The sequence below is a fragment of the Chelonia mydas genome, chromosome 2 (assembly GCF_015237465.2).
Source record: "Chelonia mydas isolate rCheMyd1 chromosome 2, rCheMyd1.pri.v2, whole genome shotgun sequence".
Lineage (NCBI taxonomy): Eukaryota > Metazoa > Chordata > Testudines > Cheloniidae > Chelonia > Chelonia mydas.
In genome coordinates this window covers 253,681,607-253,698,977 of record NC_057850.1, presented here as the reverse complement: position 1 = coordinate 253,698,977, position 17,371 = coordinate 253,681,607, and the positions used below count along the sequence as shown (strand labels likewise).

The 17,371-nt window shown below is 43.6% G+C and overlaps 1 protein-coding gene across 8 annotated transcripts in view; it reads left to right on the top strand.

Annotated features, from left to right (window-relative positions):
* The first annotated feature begins 233 nt into the window (after window positions 1-233).
* The window catches only part of CCDC13 (coiled-coil domain containing 13), a 37,393-nt gene continuing 20,255 nt past the window's right edge, over window positions 234-17,371 (top strand). Inside the window, exons 1-9 of one of the 8 annotated variants that reach the window (XR_006289159.1) lie at window positions 1,027-1,370; window positions 2,443-2,580; window positions 3,807-3,859; window positions 4,185-4,411; window positions 7,848-7,996; window positions 11,995-12,137; window positions 13,969-14,058; window positions 15,239-15,355; window positions 16,350-16,454. Coding sequence is in view for 7 of the 8 variants with exons in the window: in XM_043541669.1 (XP_043397604.1) it covers window positions 2,523-2,580; window positions 3,807-3,859; window positions 4,185-4,411; window positions 7,848-7,996; window positions 11,995-12,137; window positions 13,969-14,058; window positions 15,239-15,355; window positions 16,350-16,454 (942 nt within the window). In the remaining variant the exon portion in view is untranslated. Of the gene's footprint in view, window positions 446-1,026; window positions 1,371-2,416; window positions 2,581-3,806; window positions 3,860-4,184; window positions 4,412-7,847; window positions 7,997-11,994; window positions 12,138-13,968; window positions 14,059-15,238; window positions 15,356-16,349; window positions 16,455-17,371 lie in introns of those variants that run through there. The other 7 variants (XM_043541669.1, XM_043541667.1, XM_043541670.1 and 4 more) reach the window with 7 other exon arrangements.

The following is a 17,371-nucleotide window of genomic DNA, read 5'->3' as shown; positions in this document are numbered from 1 at the left end:
GAACTTCACTGCAATCGGGTCTCACACGAAAGCCCAAGGGATTGAGCAAGTGACGCAGGAAGCGGGAGATGGAACTGGCCGGCACCGCTGTGCACAGAGAGGGAGCAGGCGTCCAGGGCACGCGGCGCCGCCAGCCGGCCCCGCGCCCACTGCGCACAAGGCACGTGCACGGCGGCCCCGCCCCCGCCGGCTCCCACCCAAGCGGCGTGGCTTCAGGAAAAGCCCCGGATGTCGTAACACTCCGAGCCGCCCTCCTCTGCTTTCCGGCCGCCCCGTCTCCGCGGGGATGGTTGCTGAGGCAACCGCCCCGCGTCCTCCTCCGGGGGGGGAGGGCTCGGCGAGCGGGCTCTCGGCTTGGGCTGGTGGCGCTGCCCGGCCCCCCGGGCGGGGCGGGGGCTGAGGGGACGCGGATCGCGGGAGCTCCAGGGGAGTCGCAGCCCGGGAGGTGGGTGCGGGGCGCCGCGGGACCAGCGACCCCGAGCTGGGGCTGGCAGGGGGCCCCTGGGCTTCGGGTGGAGCTGAGTCCAGGCCATGCCCCGGGGGGGGGTCTCTCCTCCGTGTGCCCATGGGGGGGGACGACTCTCTTTCTGGCCCTAGGGGGAGGGGTGGCTCCAGGCCAGGCCTCTGGGGTATAGGGAGGGGGGTTCCAGGCCAGGCCTCCGGGGCAGGAGGGGGGCTCTCGTCCCTGTGCCCCTGGGGGGGGGCAGGACTTCTCTTTGTAGCCCTGGGGGGAAGAGTGGCTCCAGGTCAGGCCTCTGGGGCGGGGAGGTACTCCCCCCTATGCCTATGGGGGGGCAAGGACTTCTCTCTGTGCCCCTGGGGGGATGGGTGGCTCCAGGCCAGGCCTCTGGGGTAGGGGGGGTACTCCCCCCATGCCTATGGGGGGGGGTGAGGACTTCTCTCTGTGCCCCTGGGGGGAGGGGTGGCTCCAGGCCAGGCCTCTGTGGTGGGGGAGGGGGAGTACTCCTCTCTGTGCCCATGGGGCGAGGACTTCTCTCTCTGCCCCTGCGGGGAAGGGTTGGCACTGTCTTGTGCGCTGGGGGTGTCCCCAGCCAGTGCCTTCGCAGTGGCAGGAGCTGGCTTCAGCCTATACACCTGGGTTGAGGGCGGGGGGTGCTCAGCTAGGACACCGATGCTGAATTGTAATGTAGGATGCCTGTGTAATGCAATATGGCCACAAATAATTGCTGTACCTCCGTGCGTTTGCCCCCTGAACCCCTGCATATGTCTGTGGAGATTTACATTATATATGTACTGGACTCTTTAGCTGCTTGCAATGATGCAACATGACACACAGTAACTGAACTACAGACATTGGCACTTACACCATCGTCTTTCGAGAAGAATGGTTGCCATTCATGTATTCAGATGTGTGTTTATATGCTCGCATATATAATATATGTATGTATAATATATGAAATATTTTTTCATCACTGTAGATGTTTTCTTACCTTGGGGTTGTTGTTTTTTTTTAAGAACGTGTCTGAATTATTTTTTCTTTTAAAGAACACTCTTGGAACATGTCTAGCATTGGTAGACCGTCCTGGAGATTTAAATCTGCTACCCACAGACAACAGCAGTACAGCCTTCCCCACACTGCCCTATTTAGTGTCTCAATCCTATTTTGATCAGACTGTCTGGAGGGAAAGTGTACTTTGTTCTACATGCTTGTGAAATCATCAACCTTTTTGTCAAGAAGGATGCACAATAGCTGACTGTCAGGGGGTTGTATCACAGTTCTGGTCATGCTCCCACTGCTGGACACTCAGCCGTTTGTCGTGAAGGGATCCAAACACTGAATCCCATGTGCCTTTAGCTTGCTGGAGCTGGACAGAGTTTAGGTACTGTTTCTGACTTTGGGTCTCTAGACATGCACTCCTGTTGTAGATCTCACATCTGACACCCCTCTTGGCAGTGGGGACCCTGCAGCCCAATTGCCTGAGTCCTGAAACTAGTGCTGTCTCCCCCAAGCCTTCTCAGCAGCACTTCTGTGTTCCCCAGAATTCCACTGAAGGTGTGAACCTTCTGGTTTACATTTTACCTCTTCAGCGGCCCGTGACAGTGAACACCAACAGACACCCAGACTCTGCACAGGATTCTTAAACATCGTTCTTTACTTAGCACAAGCAACATAAAGATCTTTTCAAAATAATGAACACAGGTGTATGTTTTCCTGCCTCAGTTTCGTACCCCTCTGGAGAGCTCTTTGGGCTTAAGCAGAGCACTCTGGGAAGTTTGAAATCCTTCCCTCCACCTCATGGTTTCTCTCCAGAAACATAGAGCTGAATAAGTCAGCTAATTTTTTTCTGATCCTTTGCTGGTCTTGCAGTTAAACTGGAACCCCATTATGAAAGCATTCTTCCTGTCTTTTCCTCTCTCCTGTGTGTGTGTCTCAAGTTTATATGTCTTACCTACACCTTGTTTCTTTGTTCTTCTGCTGAGGATTTTCTGCTCCTGCTTCTCTGCTCAGGCAGCCTTCTTAGCATACCCATTGTGCAGTAAGAGCACAGGCATGAAGGTTAATGACTCTGCATTGTCCCTGCTCTGGTGGGTATGAGCTACAGCCCCTATCAGCAAATGGTGGGTTCCACATTCACACAGAGGTGTATTCCATGATATAACAATAACTTCACAACATCAACCGGAATTCATAAGTTGTACATAAACAGATTCCCCAAATTGTTACAGGTTGCAAGGAATGACATTTGTTAGGAACTTGAGTGAGATTATTATAGACCGAACAATTTGTACAGCACCTAGCACAATGGAGCCACAATCACGTTTGGGTCTGGTGAGCTCTACTTTAATGGGGTAAGAGAAGGCAGTTCAGTCTCCATGGCCTGATTCAGTTCATAGCCCTGCTGATACTGCCGAAAAAGGGGATGGGTGAGGGCACTGGACTGAGGCCACCAAACTCATTTAATTCACACAAACCACTGACCTTGGAGTGGAAGGTTTTCTAATTACCAAATCCCTTAATCGTTACTTCTGGTTAATTCTTCAGTAAACCAGTACTAAAGGCTTCATTCAAGAAAAATGGAATATTCTCTAAGACAGCGGTTCTCAAAGCCGGTCGGCCGCTTGTTCAGGGAAAGCCACTGGCGCGCCGGACCGGTTTGTTTACCAGCCGCGTCCACAAGTTCGGCCGATCGCGGCTTCCACTGGCCGCGGTTCACCCCTCCAGGCCAATGGGGGCTGCTGAAAGCTGTGGCCAGCACATCCCTTGGCCCATGTCGCTTCCCGCAGCCCCCATTGGCCTGGAGCGGTGAACCACGGCCAGTGGGAGCCGCAATTGGCCGAACCTGCGGACGCGGCAGGTAAACAAACCGGTCCCGCGCGCCAGGGGCTTTCCCTGAACAAGCGGCAGACCAGCTTTGAGAACTACTCCTCTAAGATAAATATATTTGTATAAATTACTTTTTGGAGGCCATGACTTTAAAAGTTATTATCTTTTATGTATGTTGTACCAAAAGCATTGTAAATACTTGAAGACACTCTCCTTGCCCAGGGAACTTACATTCTAGATTCATGTCAAACACAGGGTGGGCGGTGGAATGCAGCAGAAGGCAGTGATCACTGAGGCCAAAATTTAGCAAGGTTCAAAAAGGGATTGGACATTTATATGGATAACAGGAATATCCAGAGTTATAATAGTTCATGCTAAAAGATTTTGGAAGCGATACTAACCCACACGCTGCAGGCGTTAAGCAAATCTCCACCTTTTGGGAATTAGGAGGAAACCTAACATGCAACAAGATTATCCCACATCTGCCTAATGTGAGGTTTCTTTCACCTTCCTCTTGAAGCATCTGGTACTGGCAACTGTGAGAGACCGGAGATTGGACTAGAAAGACCACAGGTCTGATCCAGTCTGGCAATTCCTATGTTCCTATTAATCAGTAAAGTATAGCATATATCTTGTTAGTACTGTGGTTTTTGTTTGGATTGTCTTTTAAAATGATTATTTAATTCATTGTTTTTTAAACTTCAAGTATGGGGGAAGGCTACCTGTGGTCTGGTTTGTAAACCGCTACCAGAGGGGAAGATTGGTTTGTGGCATCTATGACAGAGCAGAGGAGAGAGTGGGAAAGGACACAAAGAAGCCAGTTAGATGGGAGGCTAGTTTTGAAAAGGTTCTCATTCTGTAATCTTCTGCTCTGATTTTTTTCTTGTTTTGTTTTTAGCAAACCATGGAGTCTGACAAAGGACTGAATGAAAATTTAAAAATCCAGTTTAAGGCTTTACAGGAGCAACAGCAGAGGAGGCTACAAAATCTTATGGAGAAAAAGAAAGAAAAGCAGCGCATTCAGAAAGGCAGCAGCAACAACCCAAAGGAGACTTTTGGAGTCCAGGATGATTTAAATCTGTTTAAAGTAGATGGACAACTATCAAATGAAGAGATCAGCAAAAGGTAAAGGTACAGTTCACATTGTTAGACAGGATACAGAACTATACTTAGCACCTCGTCCTACAAACTCCCACTGACGTTAATATGTAAAATCACTACTGACATCACGGATTGGCAATCTATCTGTAGGGCTATCAGGTCTTCATCACTGTAGTATTTGAGTACCTCATAATCTTCAATATATTTATCCTCATAACACCCCAGTGAGGGAGGGAAATGCTGTCTGTAATGCTTGTAGACCAGGTGCCAACTCATGCCAAGGCCCAGGGCCTCACTGATGCTTTTCATTAGCTCTCCACAGGTCATCTCTACTCCACTGTGACCTACTCCCTCCTTTTTGCTTTAGTTTATTCTCAAATCTAACTAATAAAGCGATATGATACGATGGAGATGTTTCTCAGAGGAAAGTCTGTTTATATGCAGGTTTCAGAGTAGCAGCCGTGTTAGTGTGTATTCGCAAAAAGAACAGGAGGACTTGTGGCACCTTAGAGATTAACAAATTTATTTGAGCATAAGCTTTCGTGAACTACAGCTCACTTCATCGGATGCATTCAGTAGAAAATGCAGTGGGGAGATTTATATACATAGAGAACATGAAACAGTGGGTGTTACCATACACACTGTAAGGAGAGTGATCACTTAAGGTGAGCTGTTACCAGCAGGAGAGTGGGGTGGGGGGGGACCTTTTGTAGTGTTAATCAAGGTGGGCCATTTCCAGCAGTTGACAAGAACGTCTGAGGAACGGTGGCGGGTGGAATAAACATGGGAAAATAGTTTTACTTTGTGTAATGACCCATCCAATCCCAGTCTCTATTCAAGCCTAAGTTAATTGTATCCAGTTTGCAAACTAATTCCAATTCATCAGTCTGTTTTTGAAGTTTTTTTGTTGAAGAATTGCAACTTTTAGGTCTGTAATCGAGTGACCAAAGAGATTGAAGTGTTCTCCAGCTGGTTTTTGAATGTTATAATTCTTGACGTCTGATTTGTGTCCATTTATTCTTTTACGTAGAGACTGTCCAGTTTGACCAATGTACATGGCAGAGGGGCATTGCTGAAACATGATGGCATATATCACATTGGTGGATGTGCAGATGAACGAGCCTCTGATAGTGTGGCTGATGTGATTAGGCCCTATGATGGTGTCCCCTGAATAGATATGTGGACACAGTTGGCAACGGGCTTTGTTGCAAGGATAGGTTCCTGGGTTAGTGGTTCTGTTGTGTGGTATGTGGTTGCTGGTGAGTATTTGCTTCAGGTTGGGGGGCTGTCTGTAAGCAAGGACTGGCCTGTCTCCCAAGATCTGTGAGAGTGATGGGTCGTCCTTCAGGATAGGTTGTAGATCCTTGATGATGCGTTGGAGAGGTTTTAGTTGGGGGCTGAAGGTGATGGCTAGTGGCGTTCTGTTATTTTCTTTGTTGGGCCTGTCCTGTAGTAGGTGACTTCTGGGTACCCTTCTGGCTCTGTCAATCTGTTTCTTCACTTCAGCAGGTGGGTATTGTAGTTGTAAGAATGCTTGATAGAGATCTTGTAGGTGTTTGTCTCTGTCTGAGGGGTTGGAGCAAATGAGGTTGTATCGTAGAGCTTGGCTGTAGACTATGGATCGTGTGGTGTGGTCTGGATGAAAGCTGGAGGCATGTAGGCAGGAATAGCGGTCAGTAGGTTTCCGGTACAGGGTGGTGTTTATGTGACAATCGCTTATTAGCACCGCAGTGTCCAGGAAGTGGATCTCTTGTGTGGATTGGTCCAGACTTAGGTTGATGGTGGGATGGAAATTGTTGAAATCATGGTGGAATTCCTCAAGGGTTTCTTTTCCATGGGTCCAGATGATGAAGGTGTCATCACCCCACCGTTCCTTAGACGTTCTTGTCAACTGCTGGAAATGGCCCACCTTGATTATCACCACAAAAGGTTCCCCACCCACCCCCCGCCCGCTCTCCTGCTGGTAATATCTCACTTTAAGTGATCACTCTCCTTACAGTGTGTATGGTAACACCCATTCATGTTCTCGATGTATATAAAACTCCCCACTGTATTTTCCACTGAATGCATCCGATGAAGTGAGCTGTAGCTCACGAAAGCTTATGTTCAAATAAATTTGTTAGTCTCTAAGGTGCCACAAGTCCTCCTTTTCTTTTTCTTTATATGTTGTTAGGAGTTTAATCCTCCTCTGGCAAAACTAATTTTGGTCAAATTTTGGAAAACGGCTCTGAAGAAAACCTATGTGGAAAGTTGGAAATGGAGGGTTAGATTTTGCAACTTTATTCCTGATTAACTTCATAGCTGTTTAAAAATGTATTTGTGCACAAGTTTATGTCCAGCAAAAAACGGTACTGTTTTACTGTATGAGTCTCTATGGTATTGGATAGAAACCTGGGAATGACGTATTTTTTCACCTCTCTGAGTGGATTGCGGCATTGTTTGCTCTTCTTCTTTTTGAATATTGCAGAAGGCTTTGAATTCCCTTTAATCTGGGGGTTTACACCAGGAATATACCACTTAATTATGAGTGTTTTGAAGCTTTCCTTAAATTGGTTCTGCTAATTATATTTATACAGGGAATATGTACCTAAAACCAGAAATTGATTTGGGCAGAGAAAACGCCTCTTTTTTTGCACAGGCATGATTTGGTCTCCATTCAGAAACTGACATTTATGGGGACCCTTTAAGAAAGGCAAGGAAGGATGGTCCAGTGGCTAGTGCACTAGTCTGGGCTCTGGGAGACCCTTGTTCAATTCCTACTCTTCTGCCAACATCTTGTGTGATTTTGGGAAGTCACTTAGATTCTCTGTGGCTATTGGTTAAATAGGGATAATAGCACTGCCCTTCCTCATAGGGGTGCTGTGAGGATAACTATATTAAAGATTGAGAGGTGCTCAGGTACTGGGGGGATGGGAGCCATCTAAGTACCTAAGATCTTAAGTTCCATTGTATGCAGTGTAGTTGGAGCCATGTCAGTCCCAGGATATTAGAGAGACAAGGTGGTTAGGGTAATATCTTTATTGGACCAACTTCTGTTGGTGAGAGAGACAAGCTTTCAAGCCATACAGAGATCTTCTTCAGGTGTGGGAAAGGAACTCCCAGCGTCACAGTAAATGCAACAGGTGGAGCAGATTGTTTAGCATAATATTGTAAGGGACCACTCTAGGTAGAGTGGCCTGTTAACATCTCTGCAGTTATAGGACAAAGTTAACTCAATAACTTAGTCAGGAGTCCTACCAGAGCTAACTTTCTTGTGGTATTTCCACTCCTTGTCCCAGACAAAGACCAGATGCACTGAAGTTAACTGAATTTATTGACTCTCAAAACTTAATTTACTTACCCCTAGTGAACGTAGCTCATTAGGTATGGTTTTATGTGTAATCAAACTTATTATTAATTTTATTATTCTGAGCATATATTTGAAGCTGGTATCTGCCATAATTGCTGATTTGTTTTCTAGGTTGCTTGAGGATGAAAACGAGCAGCTTCAGGATCAGCTTCGAGAGGTTGTAGATGAAAATGGCAGGCTGTACAAACTGGTGAAGGAGAGAGATTTTGAAATCCGGCAGCTTCGAAAGAAAATAGAGGAGGAGAGATTAGCCCTGAAAGGTAAACGGAACAGATGTATAGACTCACTACTGCAGCAAGACAGGCCATCTTGTAGGAACTCGTTTTTGCTTGATGCTCATAACAATAGCTGGTAACAGGACTGTGGTAATAGTTTAGTTCATAACAATGATTTCATATGTCATCTCTTCACTTCCTACATGGTACTGCTCCCAATACTCTGCACCTTCATCCCTTCCACGTAGCACTACCCAGCCTGCAGGAGTGACTATGGATTTTCAGCATTCACATCTTCCACTGATTTCATTTGGAGTTGCAGGTTCTCAGCCTTTTGAAAATCATGCCCTGCGGTGTTAGGGCTTAGTAATTCCCCTGCACTGATGCTGTATGAGAGAGTGAGGGAAACTGAGGGCTCTGGGTCTGCTGAATTAGTTAGGCCTTTTTAAAAGAGACTAATTGCCTGAGAGGATTTGGAGCTGTCCCTAACTCCCAGCTATATCACAGAGGTGTGTTACAAGGGACCCTCTTTCTTCTGATTGCTATTATATTTTAGGGTTTCCCAACAATCATGTGAGAGTGCTTAGAGGCTTTTCTTCTTCCTGAATATCAGAAATTATTGGGGAATGGTGGTATCAAATTTAGGCTGCACGTCACTTTTCTTCCACTCTCTGGCTGATTCCTGCAACTGAAATGGCAGCCAGGGAGAGCGAGCCCAGTAACTTCAGGCCAGAACATCTTTAAAATGAGGAGAAAGCAGATCAAAAAGCAGCGTGTGTGTAGTCACGGCTGATGAGGAGCATCTCTGCAGCACTCTGTGCTTTTATTCATGTGAGGAAAAAACGCTCTTTGTGCTGCATGTGTATTGTTCTTTTCCCCTGGCTGAATCCTTTTAGGGCCATTTTGGGCCTCTTCCACTAGCTGCCAGTGGCCTTTCACTGTCGCCTCCACAGGCCTCTTCAGTGTGCTGCCTTGGGCCTTTTTTCACTGACTACTGTGGGCCTCTCCTTTTGGCTACCAAAAGCATCTTCCTTCAGCTACCACAGGCCTTCATGTTGGCTACAGCAGGCCTCTTGTCACAGGAAACTTATGTGGGCCTGTTCCAGGTACAGTGAGACATAGTGGAATTGCTGGTGGGGATTAGAGGTTGTGCTCCTAAACTTTGTCTTTGGTGTCACTGGCATTGAATCATTATTATGATACTCTTGAATTTCATTCTCATGTGCTTGTAGAGGAGGAGTTAGACCTTCTCCAAAGATGTAAAGCAACTATATCACCATTAGTGAAACCACTCAGGTGCTTTTAGCATCATCACTCAAAGTGTCTAGTTCTTCTCCTGTTAAAGTCTCACCATTTCTATTAATGCTTTTATCTCTTTTTCTAAAGAAAAGTTTGGGCTTGCTAAATGCTCCTCTTTCAGTCATATTGTAATTACATGCTCCGGTTGCCATTTTTCCCCTTAATAAACTCCAGCTAAGGATGCAGTAAATTCAGATCTCTTACCTGAGATGGGAGTTGTGGGTGTTGTCCAGAGGAATGGGCACCTGGACCTCTGGGTTTTAGTGCTGGATTTGCCACTGACGCACTATGTGGTCTTAAACAAGTCATTCAACCTTTGTGTCCTCATCTGTAAAATGGGGGTAATGATATTTCCTATGTCAGAGGGAAGGATATTCTAAGAATCATAAATCTCCCCACTGTATTTTCCACTGAATGCGTCCGATGAAGTGAGCTGTAGCTCACGAAAGCTTATGCTCAAATAAATTTGTTAGTCTCTAAGATGCCACAAGTCCTTCTTTTCTTTTTGCGGATACAGACTAACACGGCTGCTACTCTGAAACCTAAGAATTAATGTCTGTTTGTAAAAGAGCTTTGAGATTCTTAGATGAAAGGTGCTCTAAAAAGGCAAAATATTATTCTTTATTTATTGTATCTTACAGGAGGCACATAACTCACCTGAGACATAAACGAACCTCAGTTCCACACAGATCTGTTAGCTGTTTATTACTGACATCAGAAATGATGAATCCTGGAAGTCAAATTTTAGAAACTTTATTCATGTTGAAGAAACAAATGCCACAGACTCTTAAATTCCTCCTCTGTTATTTTGTTTTGCATTCCTCATTTTGCAACTCTGCCCTGTTTAAATGCTTGTATCACACACACTTGGGGCCCTGGGAAGGTGGAGAGCTATGATTAAAACTGCACAAAACTTAAATGGTACTGGGTGTTTAACAATTTAGACATGCAGTCCTAGCTTCTTCCACCAGGCGTCATTGTTGCCCAGAGTAGCTGCGATGACCAAAACAGGAAAGGAGAATAACTGCAATAAGCACGACTGAATGACGCATACCTTATATGTTCATGCTTTCTTATTCCTTGCATCTTATATTTAATAACCAAAAGACAGTATGTCTAATGGTTAGAGCTAGAAACTGGGAGCCAGGACTCCTGAATTCTGTTTCTGCTCCTGCAGCTGACACACAGGGTAGCCTTGGGCAAGTCACTCTGGGCCAGATTTTTAAGGTATTTAAGTGCCTAACACCCATTGATTTAAATGGGAATTAGGTACCTAAATGCCTTTAAAAATCTGGCCTCTGTATCTCAATTTTCCATATCTGTAATATGGAGATAATGATCATCCCCCATCTCTCAGAGGTATAAAGCACTTTAAGCCTCTTGCATGAAAATGCTATTTATTTGTTTTTATTATAATAATTATCACTAATTGTTAATTATTATGAAGAGGAGGAGGAGGAGTAATAGTTCCCGGAGACGGGAGGAAGTATTACACCAGATCAAAAGAGCAAGAATGATGCAGACACATTTTTCAATAACAGATGAATTAGTTTCTTTGCAAGGATTTTCAATAGTAACACATATGGGGTCACATTCTCCCCTGACCCACACTCTGTGTAATCCATTTTAAGTAAATTGAGTTGTATGAGGCATAACATTTTCGTAAGAGATTTAGAATTAATTGGGTTCCATACATTGCATCAGAATTCATGTGGTATGAGATACCGAGGATCCTTACAGACATTGGCAAACAGGTCATCACAAAGCTTGAAACGCGGAGGGGACGGATCAGCAGAACTATGGGGGTTTGGCAGCTAATGGCAGTAGCCCAGCAAAATCTTCATATACCTGCGGAAGAGTTACTGCTCAGGGTTTTTACTTCCTGTGTATTATTGTAGAGATAGAGATATTCTTGTACATGTTTTTAATTATTATTGTACTTGTACATAGTACCTTTTCATCACTTAAATTACATGACCGTCTGAATGGTATGCAAAGATTACTTTATCTATAACTCGGGGAGAATGTAGCATCTGTTTGACAGTGTACAGTAACATTGTGGAACTATTAAGAACCCATGTGAAAGTACAAGGGGTTTTTTAATAGGAACAGTGTAATTACCCATTTGGCATGTAGCCAGGACTCTAACCCTTTAGAAAAGTGAAGGGATCGAGCAAAACTGGTACCTTTGGTTCAGCAGCTGCTCCAGTGCTAAGCTGCCAGTGCAAACCGGGCATTGGTATTTTCACCACCATGTCGCAAAAACCTATTCAAAACAGGCTCTCACAATACCGTGAGCAAACTAGCTGAGCCTTGTCTATACTAGTGCTTACGCCATTGCTACTCCTAGAGCAGCTGCATTCTTGCTGGCATTTGTCAAAATGTGGGTTATAGCTTAGCATGGACAAGGCATTCATGACCACAAGTGGAAAGGGCCTCTGCTTTATGTCTCATGCCAAAGACGGTACCTCCAGGAACATAGTGCCTCCAGCACCATGATAAGATATTGGGTGAGCACTAACTGAGGGCTGAGTGGCATAAGTCGGATCATGAATGCCTCTCTCTCTCCGTTGCTATGCACTCTCTCTTTAACCATGCAGTTGTGCTTAGTACAGATCTAAATGAAGGAGGTTTGGTCATAAAAATACAGTATGCTCTTGGTAGAGAAGAAAAACATTAGTTAATCTGGATCCTGCAGCTAAGATTTTTCCTTCATTTTATGTATTTCTCTTTTTTTTCTTCAGGGATGTCTGGTTTAGCAGGGGATGTTGCAGCTACTAAAATCGTTGAACTGTCCAAAAAGAATCGTGAGCTAACTGCTGAGACAGAGAGTGAAAAAGCCAAAGTGAAACAGCTGAATAACAAAGTCAAAGAGCTTGAAAAAGAAGTACGGTCTCTTCTGTTGTCATGGTAGAGCTTCGAAATCAGGCCAGTAGCTTTCTGAGGGCAATGTCAGCTTGAGAAACTGGTTTTGATTCTTGTTGCTACTGGTCGGCTTGTTACAGCATCAGTTCTTGCCATGGGTTCTTTTCATCCCTGCCCTTGGAAGGACAGATGGGTTCATTCTTTTAGCAGTTTCCATCCTTTCTGGAAGGATGGGAATGAGGTATAATGAGCCAGAGATTTATGAAATGCCAGTTAGAAATAGTAATTTGTACTGAAAATGCAGGTGCTTGTCCAAAGGGTAATCACAGCAATCTTCTAGTTATGCCTTCTGGGATGGCTCTTTTTTGGTAGGAATTATTTCTCCGCACCTTGGAGAATGAGGCCACAGACCTGTAGAGCTGTCCCAGCTAATCCAAAAGGAGCCCTAACTTTCCTGAAGCTCAGTCATGGGGTATTACACAGTAGGATTTTTCCCCTTTAAAATACCTATGGAGTCATAGGGTTAAGTAAAATAATTTCTTTTATTCAATTTTGCATGTTTTTCATATAAAATGGGTGAATTGGAATTCAAAAGTCTACATTTTATTGAGCAAACCGATTTTAGACGTGAGCATCTGTCAGGGTTCCCTCCCCACTCTGAACTCTGGGGTACAGATGTGGGGACCCGCCTGAAAAACCCCCTAAGCTTATTTCTACCAGCTTAGGTTAAAAACTTCCCCAAGGCACAAATCCTTCCTTGTCCTTGGATGGGTACTGCTGCCACCACCAAATGAGCTAGACAAAGATTCAGGAAAAGGATCACTTGGAGTTCCTGTTTCCCCAAAATATCCCCCCAAACTCCTTCACCCCGTTTCCTGGGGAGGCTTGAGAATCATATACCAACTAAATAGGTAAACCAGGTGAGCACAGACCAGACTCTTGCGTTTTTAGGACACTAAAAACCAATCAGATTCTTAAAAACAGAACTTTATTATAAAGAAAAAAGTAAAAGAAGCACCTCTGTAAAATCAGGATGAAAGGTAATTTTACAGAGTAATAACATTTAAAACACAGAGGATTCCGCTCTAGGCAAAACTTTAAAGTTACAAAAAAACAGGAATAAACCTCCCTCTTAGCTTAGGGAAAATTCACAAGCTAAAACAAAAGATAATCTAATGCATTTCCTTGCTTTACTTACAATTTTTGTAATCTAGATGCTTATTTTAAGTAGGGTTTTAGGAGGGGGTTGTTTTTTTCTGCCCTGGTCTCCCTCTGTCCCGGAGAGAACAACAAAGAAAACACAAACAAATAACCTCCCCCCACAGATTTGAAAGGATCTTCTTCCTTCATTGGTCTTTTTGGTCAGGTGCCAACCAGTTTATTTGAGCTTCTTAACCCCTTACAGGTAAAGGAGGGATTTTATGCTACCCTTAGCTGTATGTTTATGCATACAGCATCATAATAGGATGTTCTGATCCCATGCATTGATCTCTATTAGACTTGATCTGCATTTAAGTACATAGATACCTGCTTTATGTACCTAACTCCTGAATGTGAGCATCCCTCGGTGCCCACATTTGACGACTGATCCCACAATTGCAAGTCAGCAACTGGTTGCGCTTCTCTCTTTTAGTAAAATAGCACAGATTCTCTCAGGGAAGATTTAATTATGTGTTTTTGAAATGTGTGTTTATGTGGCTACCTGGAAAGTTTAGTGGAAGATGAAGACATTTTTGCTGGAGTAATTAAAAGCTACACAGGCTTTTGAAGTCACTGATATTCTTCAGCGTAATCTTCCTTGGAGTTATGCTCTGGTCACTGTATGCATTCTGTAATGTGTGCATGTGTTTCAGCTACAAACAGCCCTCGGAAAAATCCAGTCTCTTGGTGGCAATGACTCAGGAATCAAGCAATCGATGTTGAGAACGATCGAAGGAAACTCGGTATGAATTAAGAAAAGGAGTACTTGTGGCACCTTAGAGACTAACAAATTTATTTGAGCATAAGCTTTCATGAGCTATGTTTTTTATAGAAAAATTCAAAATGACAACTAATAATTTGTTCCTTTCTGTTGTACAGTCTCTTTCATCATGATGAAATCATCTATCCTTGCCACTGGTGTTATAATCTGTCCTAATTGCTGTATGTTCAAACTCAGTGAGTGAGTTTGAGTGGGTGGTTATAGTGTTGGAAAAGAAAAAGTTTTGTGACCTGGTCAACTGATCTTTCCTCTCTCCCTGCTGCATCTTTACAGGGCCTCCAATTAAACAAGGGTTATAGTACATGTCAGCTTCAGAGCTCACCAAGCAAACCATGATCTACCACATACCATCGTAATTGGGGGGGGAGAGGAGGTTACAGGAGAATTGATAATTATTTCCATAGATAAAAGAAACAATAATTGTTAATTTTTAAGAGGTCCCTGCCAAGTTCTGTCAGAGTTGCATTGTGGTTTGTTTTTATTTTCTTTCAATAACACAGCTCAGTTAAGGGGTTATTCCACAGCTTGGGAGCCTAGTGGAAGGATGGTAGAAGAGGCATTGGAGAGGCAGGATGACCCAGAAGCTAAAACACAGGACTTGGAGTCAGGGAGATCTAGGCTGTATTCTGGGCTCTGCCACAGACTGACTGTGGGATCCAGGGCAAACCACTGAACGCTCAGTTTCCCCATCTGTAAAAGGGGTATAATAACAGTTACTTGTTTCACGTCAATGTTGAGGGTTAATTCATTATTGTTTGCAGAAGCACTTTTGAGGATTCACAAGATGCACAGAGTATCATTATTATTAGAGGAAGCACAATCCGCTGCTACACAGGCAAGGCGAACGGGCTGATTAGGACTTGGAGTCCAGTGGAGATATTGCACTCAGTCTGTGATGAAGGGTGTCCCTCTGTCTCCTCAAGACAGATGGGTTTGATCAGGAGCTATTTGTAGACTGAGACCTCCTTTGCTGAAAGGTCACTATATCTCTCAGAATGTATATGTACATTGCTATTCTGTATCAACCCATTCTGAGACACGTCTGAGCTTTCCTCTTGGTCACGTATTGTCCTTTCTGGTAGTCAGTTCTGTTTTCTATAGTGGATTCCATCCTTATCAAACACATTTTCCTTCTCTCAAAGCCTGAAAGTCCAGAGTTGAAAGCTTTGCAAGAAAAATTAACTGCAGCCAACTTTAAAGCAATGGAGTATCGCAATCAGCTCCAAACCACAAAACAGGAACTAAAGATGATGCAAAAGGTACTAGTCCACATCTTGTAATGTATATAGTGATCTGGGCCTGGTTTCTGTAAGGGAGACCGTTTGTTTGTTAAATCAAGAATGGTGCTTTGTTTTCTCTTCGTTTTGATTAGTCTCCTTGATGCACCAGGAAGGAAGGCACAAGAGGGGTGATAACACTGGTTGGATTCTAAAGTGGAGAACACTGAGCTACATGTAATTCCTGATCTGCCAATGCCACCATCACTTTCCAATATTTCTATTGATAGTACAGTTCTGAATCTTGTACGACATTTGTGCCCTGATTTAACAAAACAGTTAAACTTGTGATTAACGCTAAGCATGTGCCTAAGCGCATCTCTATTCAGCAAAGCATTTAATCACATACTTAGCTTTAAGCATAGGGTTAAATCTTATTCAAGTCAATGGGATTTAAATCCATGCTTATAGTTGCTGAACTGGGGCTTCAGAGCAATTTATTCTTTCCTGATTCACTGTGGCCCCTTAGTGCATTATTCTGCACTCTTCCCACATGATACTTCCTTGTTAACAATGGTTACTAAAGGGATTTTTATCTGTTAATACTGGTGGCCATGTAGTACAATTTGAACGCCCCCTCCACATTATATATAGTATTGATTCACCTTTCACTGTAAGGACAGTTCAGACATTTTATTGAGTGGTTCCTTTCTAAAGAAAGAAGAATATCCAACCTTTAAATATTGAATTGTATTTAAATACCCATTTCAGCAAGAATTTGTTGGTACTTTGGTTCCCAGTGAAGCCATTAATATTAGCCAAAATCTGGTCACAAACAGTTCTCTGTTGTAGTATTGATCTGACAGAGCTTGCTTCATATGGGCTGAATATGAGTTACAGGCACCAAAGGGATACAATAACTATGTATATAAATTCAGTATTTTGTGTTTGCTAGGAGAAGGGCCACATTTATACACACACACACACACACACAAATAGCCCAGTCTCTTTGTTAATATTCATGGCTTATTCACAGCTTTTAGCAAGTGAAGTTGGTGAAGATGTGAACATTCAAAATCTCTCGACCATCTCTGGCAGTTGGCGTGGACGGGCTCAGCAAATACTTGTTCTGCAAGGCAAGGTAAGTTACTACTCTGGGTCTTTTTCTTAATCTATATGTAAAGTTATCTTTTTGGTGTTTAGAGCTGAGTGCAAACTTGCAAACACATACTGGGCCTCCATGTTTGTTGAAATTATGACATTTTGAACATGGACATATTGTATAGTGCAGTCCTGCAAAATCCCACCTGTTCGTTCACCTGTGGTGAGTATTTTTTTTTTCTTCTGATGAGCAAGTAAAATATCACTAGCTGTCTTGTTATCAATAAGTCACAATCAATGCTAGGCAAGTAGTGCAGTCACAAAAAGAAGGCTAATATCATTCTAGAGTAACAGGTGAGGTAATTGTCCTGGTCCACTCAGCACTAGTGATGCCTCAGCTGTAGTACTGTGTCCAGTTCTAGTTGCCACATTTAAGGAAGAAATGGACAAATTGTAGAGAGTCCAGAGGAGAGCAACAACAATGATCAACGGTTTAGAAAACTTGACCTATGAGGAAAGGTTAAAAAAAAACTGGGGATGTTTAGTTTTGAGAAAAGAAGACTGAAGGGAGACCTGATAACAGTCTTCAGCCATGTTAAAGGTTGTTATAAAGAGGAAGGCAATCAATTTTTCTCCACATCATTGGAGATGTTAAGAACAGGTTAGGTCGTGCCTCGGTGCAGGCAGCTGGACTTGATGACCTCTCAAAGTCTCTTCCTACCTTACATTTCGTGATTCTAAATTTTGTATTTGGCTGGTAAGTTTTCATGATAGTGTTACAAGCATGGCATGATGTTATGATCATATTGGTAAAATCACGCCTTAAAGCAAAGCGATGTGAAAACTTGACTTGTATTTTGGGGGGTTGGAGAAGGTTGGTTTGTTTAGAAAATACATTTTTTTAAAAGTTTGATTTCTGCCTTTTAAAAAGTCTTGCAGCATCTAGTGCTGTGTAAG